This window comes from Rattus norvegicus, chromosome 16 (assembly GCF_021556685.1).
Source record: "Rattus norvegicus strain SHRSP/BbbUtx chromosome 16, alternate assembly SHRSP_T2T, whole genome shotgun sequence".
Lineage (NCBI taxonomy): Eukaryota > Metazoa > Chordata > Mammalia > Rodentia > Muridae > Rattus > Rattus norvegicus.
In genome coordinates, this window is record NC_141549.1 from 81,613,953 (window position 1) to 81,636,161 (window position 22,209).

The 22,209-nt window shown below is 41.8% G+C and overlaps 2 protein-coding genes across 2 annotated transcripts in view; both read left to right on the forward strand.

The window, feature by feature from the left end:
• Erich1 (glutamate-rich 1) overlaps positions 1-22,209 on the forward strand; it is a gene marked incomplete at its 5' end in the record, with an annotated part of 52,793,804 nt that overhangs the window by 50,743,393 nt on the left and 2,028,202 nt on the right.
• The window catches only part of Csmd1 (CUB and Sushi multiple domains 1), a 1,600,021-nt gene that overhangs the window by 1,300,904 nt on the left and 276,908 nt on the right, over positions 1-22,209 (forward strand). For both annotated transcript variants that reach the window (XM_087588866.1, NM_001037327.2), the window contains exons 17-20: positions 1,077-1,264; positions 5,808-5,996; positions 15,760-15,876; positions 17,782-17,997. In XM_087588866.1, coding sequence (XP_087444992.1) covers positions 1,077-1,264; positions 5,808-5,996; positions 15,760-15,876; positions 17,782-17,997 — 710 coding nt within the window. The remainder of the gene's footprint in view (positions 1-1,076; positions 1,265-5,807; positions 5,997-15,759; positions 15,877-17,781; positions 17,998-22,209) is intronic.

The window sequence follows — 22,209 nt, forward strand, 5'->3', positions numbered from 1 at the left end:
GTGGAGATGGGCAAATGAACTGAGCCAGTTCCCTGGCTCCCTTCTCTTCCTAGCAATGTTCTGAGCCCAGTACGGGAATGGTGGCCCAGCTTCAGAGACATATTTGGCTCAGTTACAGAGTGAGTCAGAGTCAGGCGATGCGGAGATAGTCCCTAAGAGCCAGAAGAGTCACTTGGAAACCGAGTTAGCTCTTGGAGGATGAGATGGGTCTGTTTAAGAAATTATCTCCGTGCCCAGAATGGTGCCATTACTGCACCGAGGGGATCTGGGTGCCTCGGCTTTATATAAATATAATTGCAGGCTGGATTCACTGGAAGTAAAGCAGAGTTAAACACTATCTGGAAGCTGTTCTGGCTTTCCCAAATCGTCATGGCATCACTGAGTTTGTGAAGTAGCAGCTTGCTCAGCGTTGGTCCCTCAGGGGTTGGTGTGAATAAAAAAAGTACAGTGTGTTTTTTAGGAAAACTATTTAAATATCATGTGCTGTGAAAGTCCCTCTTTCCTAAAGGGAGCATTCCTCATCAGCATGTCTACTTCATGATGTCTATAATATGTTAAAACAGAGGATTGTAAAAATAGTGCAAATTGCCTAATGAGAGATTGTTTCATTACTGAAGGTTGTACTGTATTACTATATCACTTGTCTCTCTTAACCTGCCACCTACCTGCCTATTATACATCTATCCACCACTTGTCATTTATTATCTATTGATCATCTATGTATCTGTCATCTAGTTACCTGAATCACCTTTATTATATTTAATGCATGTAATATACATTATTTGTTTATCATTTATCCCCTACATAACATCTAGCCATCATCCATCTATCTGTCTGCTATTAAGGAAACATATAGTTCACAATATTTTTCTCTCAGAAGGTAATGACTTTCTTTATAACCTCATGCTTTACAGATAGAAATTAGATATGTTAAAACATTCACAATGTGCTTCTAGCAAACAGAATATTGTAATGCATATATATTTCCATCACCTTATCCACTTGAAGTTTTTATTAAATGTGACACAGTTGGAGAGGTGTGAAAGCTGACATGACTCTGCATGGTTTTTCCCTAGGTTCCAGACAGAAGTCAATTATGATACTCTGGAAGTCCGGGATGGGCCAACCAGCTCATCCCCACTGATTGGGGAGTACCATGGCACCCAGGCTCCACAGTTCCTCATCAGCACAGGGAACTACATGTACCTGCTGTTTACCACTGACAGCAGCCGCGCTAGTGTTGGCTTCCTCATCCACTATGAGAGTAAGTGAACTGTGGCACCCAGGGCAGGGTACTGTACCACAGGTGACAAGGGTGAACGTGCTTGCCTTCAAATGTGAAGACAAATAGGATGATTCCAAGGACAATCCTACTGTCAATCAGTCTCAACTTATCTCCTACAGAATGTTCTGGAAGGTGGGAGATTGCCTTAGGTTCCCTATTAGATATCGATTGCCTGTTACAAGGAAAAATGATATAATCATTAAATGATGAATTGTAGTCTGTTAGTACACACTGTATAATATATTCTATTATAGTGTTATTTTATTATTATGGTGTGTGTGTGTGTGTGTGTGTGTGTGTGTGTGTGTGTGTGTGTGTGTGTGTAAGAACAGATTCAGATTGGTTGGAAGTAATGAAGGGCATTTTCCTGAAGCAGTTTCATGAGTGTTGAGTGGTGTCCGTTGCCAGGGTGCTGTTCAGAACACTGTGGTCTGTGAGCTCATGTGAGGGTGGTGAACATTAGATCAGAGGTGGCAAGGAATTAAACCCCAGCTGTGCCTAGTGAATGCCAAGTAATTGCTGTGAACAGTTAACTGTCAGTAGGCTGTGGTGGATCCAGTGGGCTCAGCAGACCAGGCTGTTTTCTTGTCAGCCTGGTTTTGTGATTCAGCGTCTGAAGCTATGAAGGTGATGCTATCCTGGATCATGTTATAGCCATATTTATATAAATGTATTTTGGGTATTTACCAGAGGGCTTCCTCATAGGAGTGGGATTTTAACAAGTGTCAACTAAAACCCAGACCCAAACAAAGCTGCCATAGCCCCCACTGAAAGTCCTTCACAGGGAAACAGAGTGAGGAGGGAGGCTGGCAGGTTCTAGCTGCAGCCCCAACAGAGTAATGGCTGTGTGGGGCAGGATATTTAAGGGTATTATTATTATTTTGAGCCTTTTATCAAAAATAAATTTCTTAAATTTTAGTGATAGCTATATATGACACATATATACCATTCTATAAATGCACAAATGGGGTATTTGCATCCTCTTTAATCTATTCCTGCACCCTCTCCTTTTCTGCCATAGACTCTGCTAACCTCTGCCCAGACCTCTACTACACAGCCATAGCAGTGTTTTGAATGCATTTCCCTGTGTTTTACATATATGAACATTTGGACACGTATGGTTTGGAATATTTTTCATAAAAATGATGGTTATAAGTTCTAACTTTGGTACCCTAAAGATTGCCAATTAATTTAAACATAGTTGTGCTATATACGTAAATGCATATATATGTGTGTGCATGTACATATAGTTTCATTCATACATGCATTCATGCATACATCCGTACATACATTCATACATTCAAACATACATGCTAACCCATCTGAGAAGATGGCTCAGTGGTTAAGAGAACTTCCTGCTTTTACAAAGGACTAGAGTTCAGTTCCTAACTCTACCTCTGACTGTTCACAGCTGTCAGTAACTGGAGCTACAGAGTGTCTGATATACCTCAATTTCAAACTCTGTGTATCCCATAGGTATGGCAAATATACACATATATTTATACATACACACACACACACACACACACACACATATATATATATATATATAAATCAAATAAAATTTAAGAGTTAAGACATTTGTTTTCTTGTATCCTTTTGTGTTTGATTATACCTTCTTGGAGGAAAGGTGTACATGTAGACCCCTTAGTTACCCAAATCTGTGATTGACAACTGACACAAAGCAAGACTTACATCAAAACACTTGGGAATCTTAACGATGCATTGATGACTACAGAACAGTCACCTGCCAAGTCACATGCTATGCTGTCACCTCTTCACAAAGGCCACATGCTGAAAAGAAGTATCTTTGCATCATATTTAGGTCAAATATTGGCCCTTGTATGTTTCAGCTGAGAAACGGAACAGAATTAATATCCATCATTCCTCTCCAAAACTATCTACTGATCTGTCCTTTGCTTGTGATGTGGGGTTGAGGCCAGGGTGGGTGGGGTACAGTGATAGTGTAGAGTGGATGCTGCTGTGAATGCACATCAAGCCCCATCAGCACCAACATCAGTTCATTCTTGCAGGTCTGGCCCTATTGCTCTCTGTGCCATCCAGTGTGTGCTTTCCGACCTCCTGGTTTTGTGAGAATTCCTGGACCAGCCCTGCTTTAGGCCACTTGAAGATAAAATACATGACTGTAATTCTACCAAATCACAAACATGCACATGCATGCACAAGCACATGGGCACACATATACTCATGTAAACACATGCACACACATGGACGCATATGCCCATGTGCATGTGCACATACACATACACATGCACACCCAAATTAGAAACACAATGTATTCATATTTCTGAACTCACATCTGTACTACTGCTTATTGTGATATAAAAATAAACAGCATGAGCTAATTTGTCTTTCGGTATCCAGTATGGTTTTCTAGGTCTTGGTAGACATATTTCAGATGAATGATTAACACGAAATTATGTTTTGCTATTGTTTAACAGTCCTTGTATATTTGAAGCAAATTTTGCATGTAATAGGGTTTCATTATAAATCATGAATTTCACTGTAAACATTCCTCATAAAACAAATACCCTCATGCTGTAGGAAGCCATCATTCCTTCGCCATTTCTGCATCAGCAACATGGGAGAATCTTGTTCAAAAATGTTTTCATCGAAAATGGAGAAAATGGATGAGCTTGTGGTGGGGGAAGAGTTGGAAAACAGAGAGTGGAGAGGACAGGGGGAGGACGTGCAGAGGGAAGAGAAGAGAGGGTGTGGAAAGGAGAGAGAAAATTGAGGAAATGAAGGAAAAGGAAGGTATGTAAGGGAGGGGAGGAAGGGAAAGGAAGAAAAGAAAGGAGAAGAGTGGAGAGAAGAGAAAAGAAGAGAAGGGAGAGGAGGAGAGGAGAGGAGAGGAGAGGAGAGGAGAGGAGAGGAGAGGAGAGGAGAGGAGAGGAGAGGAGAGGAGAGGAGAGGAGAGGAGAGGAGAGGAGAGGAAAGATTTTTTTCTTTTGGACCTCTATAAGTTCACAAATTTCCCAGACTGCCCTGAGCTTATTCATTTGCTTACTTGCTAACTCTAAGAGCTCTCTCAGAATGAAAACACTCCATCCATCCAGTGAAAGGGAAAGCACACGGGGTGAACCCAACAGAGAGGAGAGTATGGTGGGCATACTCCATCAGAGAATATGGAAGACTCGGGAGGTTCTCCATGAGGTAGAGTCTACAGGCACGGTTGAAGGAATCACTGAAGGGATGGTCAAGCTCCTTTTCCACTTGTGTGCCTTTGGGCTGGACAGAGTTGAAACATAGACTAAGAGGCCACAGGGGTAGGCAGAATGGGCCTGATGCTAGAAAATTACTGTGGATAACAAAATAGTCCTGATGAAATGCCCAGGGTATGAGACCAGGATGGTCTTAGCCTGCAGGTAACTCCCACTGTGAGTGAAACACCCACAGAAGATAGCATGGATGATTATGACTTGCAGGAAATATCCACCAAGGGTGCTGACAAGCCTTGGGAAGGGCCTAGTACTCAGTGTCCTTCAGCAGCTCATCTCTGTGGCCTGCCAGTTCTATCATGTTTGAGTCGAAGTCTTCTGTACTAGCTACTAGCGGGGACACATTATTAGTGTTTAAACCGTTACCCTGGGTTATATGAATTGCTAGTTTAGTCACATGATGGAAAACCTATCTTTGCTAGTCACCTAGCTCCACTAAAGTCCAACGGGTCAGCCCTAGGACCCAGGAGGTCCATGTTGGAGCCATGCCAGTCTGAATGCCAGAACATTTTATGATCTCAGTCCATGTCTGAACTGACTGCCTACGGGGAAAACTGTAATGGAGTTTTCGCTTCTCTAACTACACAAACATTGTGTCGACTTTCCCTTCCCTGATTCTCATGTTCTCGAATAGATTATTCTAGAAAAGACAAACACAAAGCAGGACGGAAAGCCTCACGGCGAGGTGACCTACTTCCTTTTATGTACCAGCTTATCTAGCGGCGTAAGCCAATGGCAGATGGCATGGAAATTTTAAGACTGCAGGTTTTAGACTTATATTCTACAGTTAAAACTGTATGATACAGTTTTAGAAAGCCCACCCTCGTGTTGTTTTAACTGTGTTTCGGATGTGTGCTTACCTGTATGTGTCCGGGTATAGGAGCACTGCAGTGAAGCTGCCAAAACCTAACTGGGATGCAAACTTTAAACAAGGAGAGAGGAGAAGGAATAAGGGCTAGCTCAGTGTTCTTTTTGATTTTGCAAAGGTAAAATTCAAAGACTTCGATGAACTCTTCAAGGTTGTGCCATTCCTCTATGACCTGGAAAGGAACACATGACTGTCTTTAATTTGAAAACCAAGGTCAAGCATTTGGAGCCAGTGCTTTTCACATGAATGACTATTGGGTATTAAGCGATCAATTCAGTAATGAAGAGTTCACTTAGATAATCCCCTGGGACTGTGCATATCTGGGAATATATTGTAGCTTATGTCATAGCACCTTTTTTTTTTCAATTATCCAGAAAAGCCTTTCAGTGTTGTGTTCTCTCTGCAATTGCAGGTGTGACTCTTGAATCTGACTCCTGTCTGGACCCGGGCATCCCTGTAAATGGTCATCGGCATGGCAGTAACTTTGGTATCAGATCTACAGTGACCTTCAGCTGTGACCCTGGGTACACGCTCAGTGATGACGATCCCCTCATCTGTGAGAAGAACCATCAGTGGAACCACGCCTTGCCCAGCTGTGATGGTAGGTGAAGCCCAGGCAGGCAGAGCTAAGCTAGTGGATCACGAAGACATGTAGAGGCAAGAGGACATGGAAACATGTGGGCCACTGTGCAACACACCTGGCATGATCCAAAGTGATCAGAGAATGCGTTCCCTTTAGAAACTGTACTCTTAAAGCACAGTACACTTGAAGGCTTCTCACCAGAATTCTTCTATTAACTGGCATAAGTCTTTGTTAACATTGAAAAATCATGGTCTGCTATGTAACATTACTAACAAACATTGAGATTGAGATGGAGAGAAGTCATTTATACACATGTGCTTTTATAAAAGTGGTTATTTATAGAAAGCCTGAAAAACTCTGTGCTCTATTTAAACATTCCAGATGGCCAAGCCTCATTCTCTTCTGACTCTAGTGACCCAGGTCCACATATAGAGTTTCCACAAATCTAACATATGTTGTCCCACTGACCTCTGACCTTTTTCAGAATACTTCTGCTGGGCCTGTAGCTTCACCCCCACCCTACCACCCAGAAAATCTTTCAATCTACCTATGTGCCATTTATTTTTCCTTCTGCTCTTATTCACTCCTGAAAATACATTACTGTATATCACTGCTTCTCTCACTTTTACTGTAAAAGTTAGGTAAATCCTTTATTTGTGACCACTTGGATTTCTTTACTTATGAATAAGCCCCATTGTAACATTATTTCCTTAGAAAAGCATATAGGTACATGGAAAAGAAATACTTAAATGTGAATTATATACACATGTAACCTCAACTTGCCTTCCTGTCCCCAAACTGTAGGTACTCCTTTGAAAATGTTATATGTGTAATAAGCGCTGTGGTTCTCTCAAAATGATAGGTACAAATAGCAGGCTTTGGGAAGGTTGCTTTCAGGACTGTCAAGGACCGGTAATCCTTGACTTTTCACCAGACTCCTGGCTTAACCAGTGCATGGTCCATACAGATAAGAAGTGTCACACTCAGGCTAGGTCACAGTCTTTGCAGGCACATACACAGAAGCAGTGGGGATTCTGGACTCTGGATAGAACTGCGGAGAGGGCTACTTACACACATGTGAGGATGGGCAACGGGGCATGATGACCGTCTTCAGGAAGACCACTTCCATTGTTCACTATGGGCAGAAAGCATCTGCAACAGTGTTCTTTGATGCTATACATTGTCAAATACCCCTAAGGTCACTCTATTTTGTTGCTTGTTTTGTTGAGACAGGATCTTATTGTGTAGTCCATCCAACTCCAGTCCTGCAACCTTCCTGCCTCAGCCTCCAGACTACTGGGCCATGTTGTTTGGGATGCAAACTTTTTCACTGTGACTATGAGGAATTGAACTGGGAAATCGTGGGACTGTGTGGTGACTGATGTATCCTTGCTTACCAGTAGACATTCAGTACATTGTCACCACATGGTCAAGGCCCTTGGGTGGATATTAAAATACTGCATTCAAGTGAAAGGCTGTGCTTGACCCATTTGAAGTTGACATTCTGAGGTGCATTCTTATCAACAATCACCAGTACTACGTGTTCTGTGTAAATAAGTGTATAGACAGGAAATGACTTAGAAATGTAGGGGGCTCAGCTCTACTAGAATGGCCATATGATCAGTAATTGGCTAAGATGTTACAAGAGGCCAGTTATAAATGGCATTTTCTAGAGACAATAAAGCTGCATTAAACTTAGCCATTTTGTCTTTTGTCTTCCAAGTCAAATTTATGCAAATTTGAAATCTGATTCATCCAAGGGGATCCCTAATGTGATTTGATATGCTACATTGTAGCACCTTTCTTTCCAGGACTAAAAAGCCTACAATGAAAGGTTATTAATAAATCTTCACATTTCAAGAGAGTTTGGAGTTCAGAATGAGAGTTTTATTTAGTCACGGTTGTTTATCCTGAGCTCTGAAAATCTCCTTGCCCTTTCTAATCTCACACAATCTCTTAAATCTCTCAGGTTTTTATTGCAATAAACCATACATCAATAGGAAATATAAACCTCTAAAAATTCATAGTTCTCAGCAAGGGAACATATATTAGAATTAATTATAATACTTTTATCTCACCTAAAAACAGATAAACCTTTCCTTTCTCTTTTCCAAGTACTACATTTGTTCCTCTTTGATGCCATGGTTAGCACACTACAATTTTAAAGGACTAAATTGAGCATTGGAGGCACTGTCTTCCTTCTATTTGGTAAAGGACAAATGCACACATCATCTTAGAGATGTCGTTATTGAATATTTTTTACAAACTGTTTATTCTTTCTGCAAACCTTTATTGCAAAAACAATTATGTTCATTGCCTCCTAACAGTTAACATAGCATAACATTCTACATAGTTTTACATTCACACACAGGAGCAAGTGAAGAAAGAAAAATGACTAGGAATGTGGAATGAAAAAATAATTAATATGACTTACAATGTGCAGTCCTGAGAGGCCTGGGAGGCATCTTTCAAAGTCTATCTTCCTGAAGAGACTTGATTCTGGAGAAATAGTTTGATTTGAGGAAAAAAAATAAAACAGAGAACAGGAGAATGTGGGACTGGGGTGAGTACTGGTTGCTGACAGTGGAGGAATGAAACACAGGTCGAGGTGTTAAACACTAGCATCTGGGAATGGTCAGAACACAGAGTAATTAACTCAGCATCCCACAGCCAAAGTCCTTCATATTTGGTAGTGGAAACAATTGTGGATGTGTCTTAGGAGGTCTTGCCTTCTAAATGTGGGCCACCCTAATTTAACATTGCCTTAAAATGCAGGGCATCTGTTCAATATTTCTTTTTAGAATATGAGTCTAATATAAATAAATAAGTAAATAAGGAGACATAGTCAGTGACTTCTGTTTACCCTAGAAAGGCCATGAGTCATCCTGCAGTGGAGAGAAACTGAGGTACAGCTCTGTTTATTTAGTATCATACTCATAACATCACACACACACACACACACACACACACACACAAATACACACACACACAAACACATACACACACATACATACATACCCACACACATATATCTACAAATTACTGAAAAGGAGAAAAGTAAGAAAGAAACGAAGCACATAATTTGTGTTTCATGTAGACTTTTTTGAAAGAAGATATGAGTACAAGATCTCAGAGTTCAGTTAGATCAAAAGACCAAAATATACCAGCTAAAAGCATGAAGAGCAGGGCAAGTTCTGTGGCTTGGTGGTAGAGCACAGGTCTAGCACCTAGAGGCCTTCTGTAGCATCACACACAAGGCAAGCTGAGCTGGGCTTCGGCAGAAGTATCACATATAAGGCGTGACATTGAAGGTATAGGACAGAACAAAGACACAAAGCATGCTCCTGGAGTAGACGGAGGGAAATAACTCAAGGAAGAGGCTGTGTGGATTTGAGGCTCTTCAGCTCCTGTGGGTACTACGGGCTAACTAACATGGCAAGAGCATAATTTATAGCATGTCATTCTTCCCTCTCCTGTATGCTTGTCTCATATAGAAGGATTCTAGCCTGAAGTATAGGCCCCACAGGTCAACTCCTACCATCTCCAGTGAAGGTAAATACTTAGTCTTAAACTTGTTAAGTCCCATGTCTTGAATCCAAGAAATGAAAATTGAAACTACAGTCTTCAATGTAATTTTAGACAGCTCTAACATCACGATCTCAGAGAAGACTTGGGTGGAGAAAGGAGGTGATGATTACAGCAAAGAATAACAGCAACATGCCTGGGGTGGAGGTGGTCTGTGAGTTTTGCTGGAAGATGTGCATTACCCTCATGCTGGGACAAACAGAACAAAGAAAGGACATCAGACCACATACCACTGAGCAATGCAGGAAGGATGAGCCCCACCTTAATCCTACCAACATGGCCTCACTTATGGGCACCCACCTTGAGTTAGGGACATTGGCCTGCCTTCTTTTTTCCATCTCAAGAGCATATTGTAGACGAAACGTCTGGGCTGCTTTTGAGATCTGAAGGCTACTTGATATGGACTTGCAGAATAATTCTCACTTAGTTATCGATATTTGGTTTTGGCTTTTCCTACTAGATTATAATTCCTAGATGTCAATGACTTCTTTGACTGTTTATTTTGTATGCTCAGGAGCATGAAGAGTGTTAGTAAGACAGGGGTTAAGCTCTCAGTAATGATTTTCCAGGGAGCCTGAGAACTAACCAGAGGCCAGTACCAACTGATCATTGGTGGGACCTTACCTCAATACACCTGGGGAAAATGCCAACTTGCCCAACTCACCTTGCCCCCGTGCCCTTTTTTTTATTTTCTACATATTTCAGTCATCTTTCCAAGGGGCTTTTTGATAAAACTTGTCTGTGTCCTGGATGGTGGGTAGATATTAGAAATACAAATGTCAAACTCACAGAGTAGCAAGCCTCGAGGAAATTAGAAGTAAGTTTTTACTGTAGCTTTTATAAGTATCCTGAAAGGCTCTAGAGTGCATGAAGAAATAGGTTCATGTAATTCAAATTCTATGTGGTTAAATTGGTGGCTCTGCTGAGGGAAGAGAGACATGGCCATCTATGAGTCGTCAAATCCTGTAGGGATCCTGCAGGGAAAGTCTAAGTTTTATCTTATTCTCTTCTCTCTTTAGAATTAGCTGAGAATTTCATTCCATTCTATGTATATAAAATTCCCTTTTCTTTAAGCCTGTGGGCTTTGTGCAGGTATTTTTATTTAGAACATTGATAGTGGGAGGCTCAGAAAGTCCCGTGTATTCATCAGGGGATCAAGATTGACAGATGTCCACCTGACCTTAAAATTTCTCCCTGTGTGGTCCAATTGGAAATACCCTGTGGTTCATTAGCACTCTTGGCCTTCTTAGCAGGAGGCAAAGTCACTGAACAGCACCAGGGAGGCCGAGGCCTGCAGACCTCTGGTGATTACTGGCTCACTGGCTGAGGGAGTCACTACACTCTAGGCCCAGTAAAGAACTGCATCTCTATTCCCTAAGCAATGTCACTGAAGCATGACCTCTGACTTCCACATGAATACCCATTTCCATACACAAATTAGCCCGCACATAATGAACTGTGGATTTTGTGATTATTCAATGTAGTCGAATGTGAACTCCTTTTTAATGCCTTAAAGAGAATAGGTATGCTTTAGAGTGCCTAGTTCCAGAAACACTGAATATACAGCATCTCAGAGTTACATAAAATACTATTTCTTATAGCTAAGTCCTTCATTAAACTTGAGAATTCATTGTGCTGATTTATGCCTGTCCCATAATAAATAAAAATTAACTGTTTACATCTTCTCCAATCAGAACCTAAGGCCTTTGTTTCCTCAGAGTCCTGCATACTCTGCTCTCATCTCTACTGTGCTTCCACAGCCTGGGGCTGTTTTCCATTATCTGTTCAAATCCATGGTACTGGCTATCCACCACTGTGCTGTCCTGTTTCTTGGTCAGTGTTTCCCACAGGAAACACTGCTTTCCATCTCCAGCCCTTTGCATGGGTGCTCAATAGTATCACACTTCAGAGTTCCAAAGCTAACTCCCATTTTCCTTTGTTCACATATCTGAGTCCCCTTCCTGTGTCATCCTTAGGCTTCTAGATTGGAATTTCCCTACTGCTGTGCCAGTCCTGTGAGAAGAAAGTTACGATAGCTCTACAGTCTGTATTTGTCTGCCCCCCCCCCCATCTCCAGCTGCCCATAACATCTGGCCATCTGCCTGCTCTTTCTCCCTGCTCCTTACAGAGCAGCCTTGTGATCTGGTTAAGTGCAACATAACCTATGTGCTCAACAGGCAGGGATCTAATGAGTCTCTTTATCGATCTCTGAAAAATACGAGCCTTCTACAATGACTTATGAAGCATTAGGGACCCCTTTGAACAGTAGAGTGCTCCAAAGACATTCTCACCTTCCCTTGGTGCCATGCAGGTCTCTTCTGCAGACAAGCCTATACTAGTTGATGGTCCCTTTTCCTTTCTCCATTCTTGCCACTTCAGGTCTGATGTGGTGCCTTGCAGCTCATGCTCTCTGGGGGTCCTTTCTCCTAGCTGCTCTGACAACCCATGTCAGTGCCTTGGACTCAGCTCCCTTCCCCTGTGCTTGGTTCCATGCACAGGTATCTGTTTTCTTCGAAGATCTGTCATCGGAGTTGGAACGGTGATGGTCCTTGCGTTGCTGTGTGGCATCATTCCGTTACAGTTTTGTCTCATTTGCCATAAGGTTATCTCCCTTGGTTCCAAGGACAGTGTCTACCTGCAGGTTCTCAAAAATTCCTTGTTAGCCAAGTTGACTTCAAATTTATGGTTAACGTTCTAGCTTTCATCGTGAAGTATAGAGCCAATGGAACAATAAGTTGGGAAAATCTAATGAGAACCTATTAAAATACTGTAGAAACGATCTTCAAGTGTTTATGTTGGATTGGTTTTTCATGTGACCATTCTTCTTAAGTATGCATTGTGGTGTGTTACACCCCCTTCAAATATTGATCAGAGAGCAGGAGGAAGTAAAACGTGTGTTTCGTAAGTTATTCAGCAATCATGCAAATGTTAATTGTGAAAGTGTTTTCATAAAACAATTTTTAATTAGCATACTGAGAAGAAGTTGTTCTAGAAATAAGTTAGGGAATGATGGTTCATTCTAGTTCAAAGGAGATGTTTCAAACTAGATGACCTATCTAGTTTGATAAAGGAAATATAAGCTCAAGTTCAGGCTATGCACATCTGCCAGACAACACAGATACCCCTCAAAGAACAGGGTGGAGAGCCATACAGACTTAGTGTTAAGCTTTGTTATACAGTGCAAGTAGCCCTCCCTTGTGACTCACCTCTTTCTCCAGCACACAGGAAACCTGGGACATTTGCAGACACAGGGTGGGAACACAGAGTAGTATGAACTGCTGAGTGTCACAATGTCTCAATATAGTAAGTGGGTGTATTACCCAGGGCTGTACAGAAACAGAATCAGAATGAGGTCTATACACACACACACACACACACACACACACACACACACACACACTCACACGCACATGCATACACACACATACAGAGAAGGGAAAGGGAGGGTGGGAAGGAGGGAGGGAGGGAGGGAGAGAGAGAGAGAGAGAGAGAGAGAGAGGAATTTATTATGAAAAATGTTCATGTAGTAATGAGACCATAAGATGTCCATTTACAATTTAGTAATTACAAACATCTGAAAATAAGATGTCAGTTCTCATCATAGGGCAATATAAAAGACCAAAGGCCAGAAGCTTCATAGGGATGATTAAGCTAGCAGGTGGAGGAGCTGTTGTTTGAACTATAACACAGGAGTGACAGTTCCCAAAGTCTCCTCTTGGGATAAACTGCAGGCTTTTTCTCTCTGTGCCTGGCTCATTTCCACCTATCCCATTCCCCAGGTACACCCTGGCCATTGCATGTAACAGCACCACCCTATTCTCTTCATGCCAAATGACTCCTAGGATGTGCAGATAGCATGTTGTCTTTGTCTATACATCTATCCATTGTTTCTTGTATGCTGGCGATCAGGAGGGTTTCTACAGTCAGTGTTCCGAATTGGGAGGACCTCCTTGATGCAGATTTCCTTCCCAAGCCTAGACGACTGGGTCAGGTGGACGTCATTCAGCTCTTTTTTGGGGGCACCTTCATATTGCTTTCCAGGTGAACTGAACTAGTTTATTTTCCTAGCACTGGGTCGTGGTTTTATTTCTGTTTGCTGGGATAAATATCTCGACAGAAAGCTATTGATGAGAGAATGGGAATACTTCAGGTGACAGCAGTGACAGTACAGGGCCAGGAATTTGAAGCAAGTGGTCAAATGCATAGTCTAGAGGAGAGAGTTGAAAGCACAAATGGTTACTACCCAGTAGCTTGCTCTACTCTATTAGACAAACTAAGAATAGTTTCAGAGAAGGCAGTCCTCTGATACATGTGTAGCTGCAGCCATGGACCCATCCATGTATATTCTTTGGTTGGTGATTTAGTCCCTGGGAGCTCTGAGCAGTCGAGTTAGTTGATGTTGTTGTTCCTATGGGGTTGCAATCCCCTTCAGATCCTTCAGTCCTTCCTCTAACTCTTCCATTGGGGTCCCAGGGCTCAGTCTGATGACTGGCTGTGAGTATCTGCATCTGTCTCAATCATATAGTCAGATGCTGGCAGAGTCAGGGGGAGGGGGTGGCTAGAGGGGTGAAGTGGGAATGGGTAGGTGGGTGGCAGAGCACTCTCTTAGAGGCAAAAGGGAGAGGGAATGGAATCTGGGGATTTGCAGAGGGGAGACCAGGAAGGGGTACAACCTTAGAAATGTAAATAAATAAAATAACCAATAAATAAAAAATAAGAATAATTGCTTAGACATATCCATGATCTGAATGATCTCCATTGGGACTCTCTTCCTGTTTGATTTTAGAGTATATCAAGTTGACAAAAACTATCCATCACACATCGTGTGAGAGATAATTTACACTGAAATTCAAAGAGGTTACTCTCATAGAAGTACACACAGGACACAACAGGGCCAAAAGCGGCTGAACGTGCACTATGGTAGAGAAAGAGTTATTCTGTACTACTGTGGTACAGGGTGACTGTAACTGGCATGAATCAATTGAATGCTTCAAAAAAAAAAAAAACAAAATAGAACAAAAAACAAAACAAAACAAAAACCAAAACAAAACAAAAAACAGCATGGGGTATTTTAATTGTTCTCAGAACAAAGAAGCAATGAATGTGTTTGGAGATAGTAATTCCACTGACTTCAACTTTATCATTAAGCATTACACTCAGGAACCTATGTGCCACAATTGTCTATCAGGTATAGAAGCTCCGTATCTGTCTACAAGTGTGTGTCTACTTACATGTGAGTATGGATGTAGGTGCATGGGTGTGTGTTGCAGTCTGAAAAGAAAGCTGAAAGAGGAAAGAAGTTATTTCTCTCATCAAAAATTATGTCTTTTACACAATTATATGCGTATATGTAATGTACTTTTATTTTTAAATGTTTTTGCACTTATACATGTATTTAATCAAATCCTTATCTCCATTTTAGTCTGTCCAATTCGTTCTCTATCCTCTTTCCACTCTTCCCTCTCAAACTTCATGTGCTTCATTTTTAAAGTACAGCAAATCCACTTAGTGCTCCTATCTGTGCATGGTTGTGGGCCATTCATTGGAGCATGGGTGGCCTCTCAGGGAATGCATCCTAGAAGAGAATTGATCATCTTTCTACAGTACTCACCACTTACCAATACCTCCTGATCTAGGGCGGAACTTCATAATCCCCTTCCCATACAAATTAGGATATAAGCAGGCTGATCTTGTCCTGGTCACATCCACTCAATCCAGCTGCTGTGCCTTCATGTGTGCCGTGTTATTTATAAATCTGTCAAAAATCCCCAAAGCTCCTGTTGTATTGCTATCAACTAGTACTTTCCTGCTCAAAGTCCTATAAATAACTTTATGGTTCTTAAATATTTGAGTTAGTTTGACTATGACATATTGTATTGCAAGAATTTTGAATTCACTGCAGGACTGCTAAGAAGTCCCACCCTGGGGATAGGAATGGCAGCTTAAACATATCCCCAGTTCTCCAGATGTATTGACACAGTTTGGCATTCTCTGTCCTACTCTCCATTGAGTTAAGTCTTGGGGCTGTGCTGTGATAGAGACAGCTGCTCATGAACTGGCATCTCATAACTGCAAGCAAAACAATGCCTAAGTTTCAAAGTTATCCTCTGTTGGTGCTTATGCAAATTCACTGTCCATCTAGAAGCACTCCATCCTATCAATCACTGTGGACTGCTCATGTTTTCTGTTATTTCAGCCCTGTGTGGAGGCTACATCCATGGAAAGAGTGGGACTGTTCTTTCACCAGGATTTCCAGACTTTTATCCAAACTCTCTGAACTGTACATGGACCATTGAAGTCTCTCATGGCAAGGGTAAGACCAAGGGTAGGGTCTTAGCACAAACAATGCACAACGGAGAGCAGGGCTAGAGAAAAAAGTAAGGATGGGGAGCACAGGCTAGAGGAAGCAGTGAGAAAAGGCCAGGAGAATGCATACATTTTCATGGTTTTCAAGCTCTTAACTTTTATATTTTGATAAGAATAAATGCATACAACATCTTGGTCTTATTGAGAGTTAAACAGAAGTCATTTTTGTTATTGTTCTGAATTCAGTAACCTGGCTGTATATGTGCATATAAACTTGGAAATTAGATGTAATGATAAGGAAATGAGCTTTAATTAAGTAAAATGTGACTATTGATTCAATATAAGAAGAGCGGACTTTTTTTTTAATTTCTATAATATGTCTGAGAACCACCTGTGCTTCTGTTCTGAGTCTCTAAGGTATTGTCCTTATAATTGTCAGATCTTCACTTAATCCAATGGTGTTGGATTCTCTCATCCTTAGATAGATAGATAGATTCTCTCATCCTTACGCAGATGGTAAATGCAAAAGAAGCAAACTAGCATTCTGTGCAGGAAATATACATTATCAATGCTGGGCTTAGTAAGGTACCCTGGGTATGTTCTTATATCTATAACTATATGTTATTTTTAAAGAACCTTTAAAAAACTTTGGTCAGTAGACTTTGCCTTTCAACATATATTGAAACTCCACTTGGTGTTTTATTGACCTAGATGTTACGATGACCTGCCTGTTACAGCACCCTTATGGATGTGTTTTACATTCTTCCATGAGTATACATTTAAACATGGAGAAGTAACTCAGCAGTTAACAGCATAAGAGCACATCCTTGCAGAGGACCTGAGTTCAAATCCAAGCACGCACATCAGTCAGCTCACAACCACCTATGACTCCAATTCCAGAAAGGTCAGACACCTCTGACCTCTGACCTCTGATCTCTGAGGGTACACACACTCACAGTCACACAGAGACTCCTGAATGCACATATAAATCAAAATAGTAAATCTCTAAGGGAGGAATGAATGACGGAAGGAAGGAAGGAAGGAAGGTATGGTCTTGAAGTAAATTAAATAAGCAGACTATTGGTAAAAGAGATTTTTAATTAAAAAATGTAAATCATTAAAGGAATCCACTTACATATCAGTTTATTTGCTTCAGCAAAGAAACTCTGAGATAGTGCATTATGAGTGATTTCTATGAAGAATGAAGACATCATAAGGTTTACAAAGCTATAAAGAGAATTTGCCCTCTGCAGTGTATGCTCACATATGATATCTCCATACTGATACTTCTATAAGTGGGGCATGGAAATGGAGAGGTTTTCTGTGTTTTGTCGCTGGGATGAACACTCTCCCGAGTCTGGTGACCATTCATGAATACAGTCAAGCATTGACATAATTATTGCACTTATCAAACCGTACCTGCAGCTACAGATTGCTTTGTGGTTTTGCCTATATAGATAACTACACTAACACCCATATCACCACAGAGAGACATCTCTACACACCTGTGATGATATCTATGTTGTTTCCATTCTTGTCCTCATGAACCTCAGTATCATGCCTATGCTGATATTTAGTTAGTTTCTTTATCTCCACCTAGATCCGTGATTGTATCAGTAGCTACATACAGCCCCTCTGTACCAACAACCATATCCATGTCTGCACCAAAGACCAGGGCAGCGACTGATTAGACAACTATTTGAGCATTTGTTTTTGTTTGACTCTTCTTCTTGAATGTAGAACAGCCCTATCTAATTTCTCTCTGAAAGTTCAAAGTTAGAATCATACAAGATAATTTTAATATTTAACAATTTAAGGTATTTTGATCCAAACCTTTGATGTCTATAATTATGCCTAGAAGAGATTCCTTTCAGCTGCAGTTAAATCGACTATCCCCGCCCTCATCTCTCAGGAGTGCAGATGAATTTCCACACCTTTCACCTTGAAAGTTCCCATGACTATTTGCTGATCACAGAGGATGGGAGTTTCTCAGAGCCGGTAGCCAGGCTCACTGGGTCGGTCCTGCCTCATACCATTAAGGCTGGCTTGTTTGGAAACTTCACTGCGCAACTCAGGTTCATCTCTGATTTCTCCATCTCCTATGAAGGCTTCAACATTACGTTTGCAGGTAAATTTATTCTTTGTCTTCTTTGTGGTTTCTCTCTTTGGCCATACTCTCTCTGTCTCTTTGTCTCTCCCTCTCTGTCTCTATACCTCTCTCTGTCTCTCTGTCTCTCTGTCTCTCTGTCTCTCCGTCTCTCCGCCTCTCTGCCTCTCTCTCTCTCTCTCTCTCTCTCTCTCTCTCTCTCTCTCTCTCTCTCTCCCTTCCTCTTTCCCTCCTCTCTACTTCACTTCCCCTCTATGTCTTGTGTCTCTGTTTCTGTGTCTCTGTGTATGTCTCTGTCTCTGTGTGTGTCTCTGTCCCTCTGTCTCTGTCTCTCTGTCTCTGTCTCTGTCTCTGTCTCTCTCTCTGTGTGTGTGTGTGTGTGTGTGTGTGTGTGTGTGTGTGTGTGTGTGTTTGTGCCGCCCTCTCTGTCCTCAGCAAAATTTTGATCCATAGGGAATAAAGGCTGAGCTTATGATGCTGTCTGGCAAGTAAATTCTCTTCCTTGGAAATTGGTAAACAAAACTCTAAAACTCTTGGTAAAGATTTCTTGATAAAGATTTCTTGCTCGCTTCTCCTCAACCATTCTAGCAGCTCTGAGCACACCCTACTCGTTGGGATAAATGTACAGGGGGCAGCTAACATTGACTCTTGCCTCTCCAGTGGAGACTCACACACAAAGGAAAACAGTTCCTTTATCAGAATTATACATGGTGACAATATCCTAACACAGTCAAGAAATTTTGGGTTTTTTTTTAAAACTGGTTTTTTCTTTAGCTGTAGTAGATAGTGATATGTGTGTAGGCTTCCTGGAGCATTTGACACTTTTTATACAGGTGTGACTGCATATTTGTGTTGCTTTTACATAAGTAATCTTGGCACATGATAAAAATGCGGGTCCAAATGAAGAAGATAAATCTGATGTTTTAAACAAGGCCCCAAGAGCACTCTTCTTCCATTGTCTACACACCCATTGACAAGGAATGAACTCCCACCATTAATGGGAGTGAACAATTACACTTCCTTGTGCTGCCTGCCTGGATGTCCTGACCAAGACCCAGTTTCATTCATTATGGTTCATAAGTAATTCAGTTTTGTAATACAGTCTCCAATGGCTTTAGTTGCCTGTGATTTCCTCTGTGAATGAGATCTCAAATCTAAATGCCAGTAAAGCTATCAGAGGCATATAATAATTGTTATAATATTTGATGATTTATCTATATCCTACGTGTAGCAGCCTCCTGCCATCTCCCACCAGCAGCTCTATGTCCCATTTGTCACCTGGCAGAGGCTTTATCACTTGCAGCATGAAGTTGTGTTATCTAACATGGAATCCCTCTCAAAAACAAAAACAAAAATAACAACAACAAATTCCTGGTTTTTTTTCTAATTCCAAAGGGCTTTGATTATTTTAATTTGACTCTGTTGATTTTCTTGCCATGTCTCCTCATAAAAGAGCTTTCAGGACTGGCTCAAACGCATGCTTTCTTGGAATTTTACTGTAGTCATAGTAATGATGAAATTGGCCACATTATCAATCAAAGACTTCAGGCTCCTCATGCTAGTGACTGAGTCTCTCCTCTGTAGTTTCCTTAGATGATCCGTTAGGGTCATTATGAGAATTTCTTTCCCCTCTATGTTCTTGCATCCTGATCTATAATGAGTAAAATGGAGTACTCTAGAGGAGATGTACGTGAGGCCCATGGCTATCTCCCATGTGCGTTACACAGGGGACTATGCACTTTCTATTCATCTGTCCCCATCTGCTTTTAAGTTCTACTGCTCCCTGCACACAGTCAGGTCTTTGGATTTCTGCCTCAGTCCATCTGTGCTGCTGTAACAGAACATCTCAGACTCTGAGGAAGAAGAGAAACTCCATTGTCACAGGTCTGGTTGCTGAATGGTCACGGAGCTGCATTCTGGTATCTGGCATTGCTTCTGAGCTACATCATCACATGGGAGAAGAGAAGTGAGGCTGCTGCCTTGCCTCCTTCTTCCACAGCTTCCCAATTAACCCTTTCGGGAGAGTAATGCTCAACATCCATGCATCACATAACATTGAGCCAGTCATTCAGAGCAAAGCAACTACAAACTCCAGAAGTTAAACCTCAACCCAACTGTTCCTTTTAGAGCCCATTTTAGCCATCATGAGTATCATGGCACAGAAAATACTGGTTTTGGTCTTTGGAGCTCTTGTGGGAAGTCTATTAGGCATGGAGTTCTGCAGCTCTAAAGGTAACATCATGGCCATCATACCTGAAGAGATCTTTTTGTGCTCTCTCAGCTCATGGTGCTGGGCAAAGCTGCAGGGAGGTGACTTGAGGGAGAAGTAGAGATGAGCACATTCTTGGTGGGAGGAGCTCCCTGCAGCCATCTGAACCACAATGCATTTGTGTGGGGGGAGGTCTCACCGCCTCTCACCTCTCAGAACTCCATACTCAGTGGTACTGTCATAATGACAACTGAATTCCCACAGGACCTCTGAAAGACATAGAAGCACCCACAAAATGTGTATTTTTTAAAAATTTTCCATCTTTATTAATTTGGGTATTTCTTATTTACATTTCAAATGTTATTCCCTTTCCCGGTTTCCAGACCAAAATCCCCCTAACCCTTTCCCTTCCCCTTCTATATGGGTGCTCCCCTCCCCATCCTACACCATTACCACCCTCCCCCCAAGAATCCCATTCATTGGGGGTCCAGCCTTGGCAGGACCAAGGGCTTCCCCTTCCACTGGTGCCCTTACTAGGCTATTCATTGCTACCTATGTATTTTAATGCTGTTTACTGATTTTCCTCTGCCACTCACATCTAGAGGGGATGATGACGCTTTCCACTGTTGAGCTGTTAGTCATAGGCATGGAGAAGAGCTCACTCAGTGCTTCATTTCACTTTAACCATTCAGCAAATATTGCAGAGCAACTTCACTGTAACCTTCCTGAGATATGGCCCTGTATAAGGAGGTGAGCTGCTTCTGTGGAAGCCGATTCCCTCACTCCATACATGGCAGGCCCTGGAGCACACAGGTTCCTGCTGATATGAAAAGCAAACAGACCAAAATAAGGAAGATAATATTCCAAATGAAAACCTTCCATTTGAAAGGAAGATACACTATCCAGAGCAATAGATTTCTTTTATGCTGTAAGAATTGTAAATGATGGGGCTTGGTGGCTCTACTGGTAAGATGCCTTCTTGATGCTTTAGCTCGCTTTAAATGGCTCTACCGGTAAGAACACATTTTGCTCTTGCACCTGACCTGGGTTCAGTCCTTAACACCAATCTCTTCTGACTTTCATAGGCACCAGGCCCATATAGAGTACACATGCATACACACAAGTCAAACATTCATACATATAAAAGAAAATGAGTGCACACACATCCTAGAAGAAAACCTATGGAGAATGCACACTGCCAGTGTTCATCATAAAATGGTCAATATATAGCAACTCAATTCAGAATCCATGGCTATGTGCCATCGGTCTTCCAGGGAATTTTTGTAACGATTACTCCTCAGTAAAGCATCCATTGTCTCTGTTCTGCCTAGTTTTTGTTGTCAGCTTGACAAAGCATAGAGCCACCTGGGAAAGGGGAATCTTAACTGAGGACTTGATTGGAATATAGTGGCCTGTGGGCATGTCCTGGCTGCTAGTTGATGTGGGAAAGCACCTCCTAAGGTGGGATCATCCTTAGGCAAATGGTCCTGGCTGTATAAGAAAACAGACTAAGCAAGCCAGAGAGCGAATCAGTGAACAGCATTCCTACATTTGAGTTCCTACCCGGACTGTCCTCTGTGAAGCATTGTTACCAGGAAGTACGAGCCAAACAAACGTTTTCCTGCCGTAAGTTGCTTTTAGTCAGTGTCTTATCGCAGCAACAGAAAGGGAAACAGAGCAGTTCCTTATACCATTTCCCATCTCCAGACTCCAGGGACATTCACCTGGCCTGTGACCTGGCACTGACATGACTGTCTGGGACATGGAAGGAAGGTTTCAGATGGAGCAAACAGTAAGAGACTAGAGAATAGGTGTCTGCTCTCCCTCATTGTGCTCCTGACTTAGACCGTCTTAGCACCTCCAGAGACAAACGGGAGGACCAATGGCAAACCATCACCAACCTGCACACAGTTTGATTCCAATCAGCAGCAGAAGGCATGAAGCTGACACAGGAGATCCTCCAGGATGCGATCCTTCTGAAGACATAGTCTCCATGGGCAGCCAGATATCAGACGATGACGCTT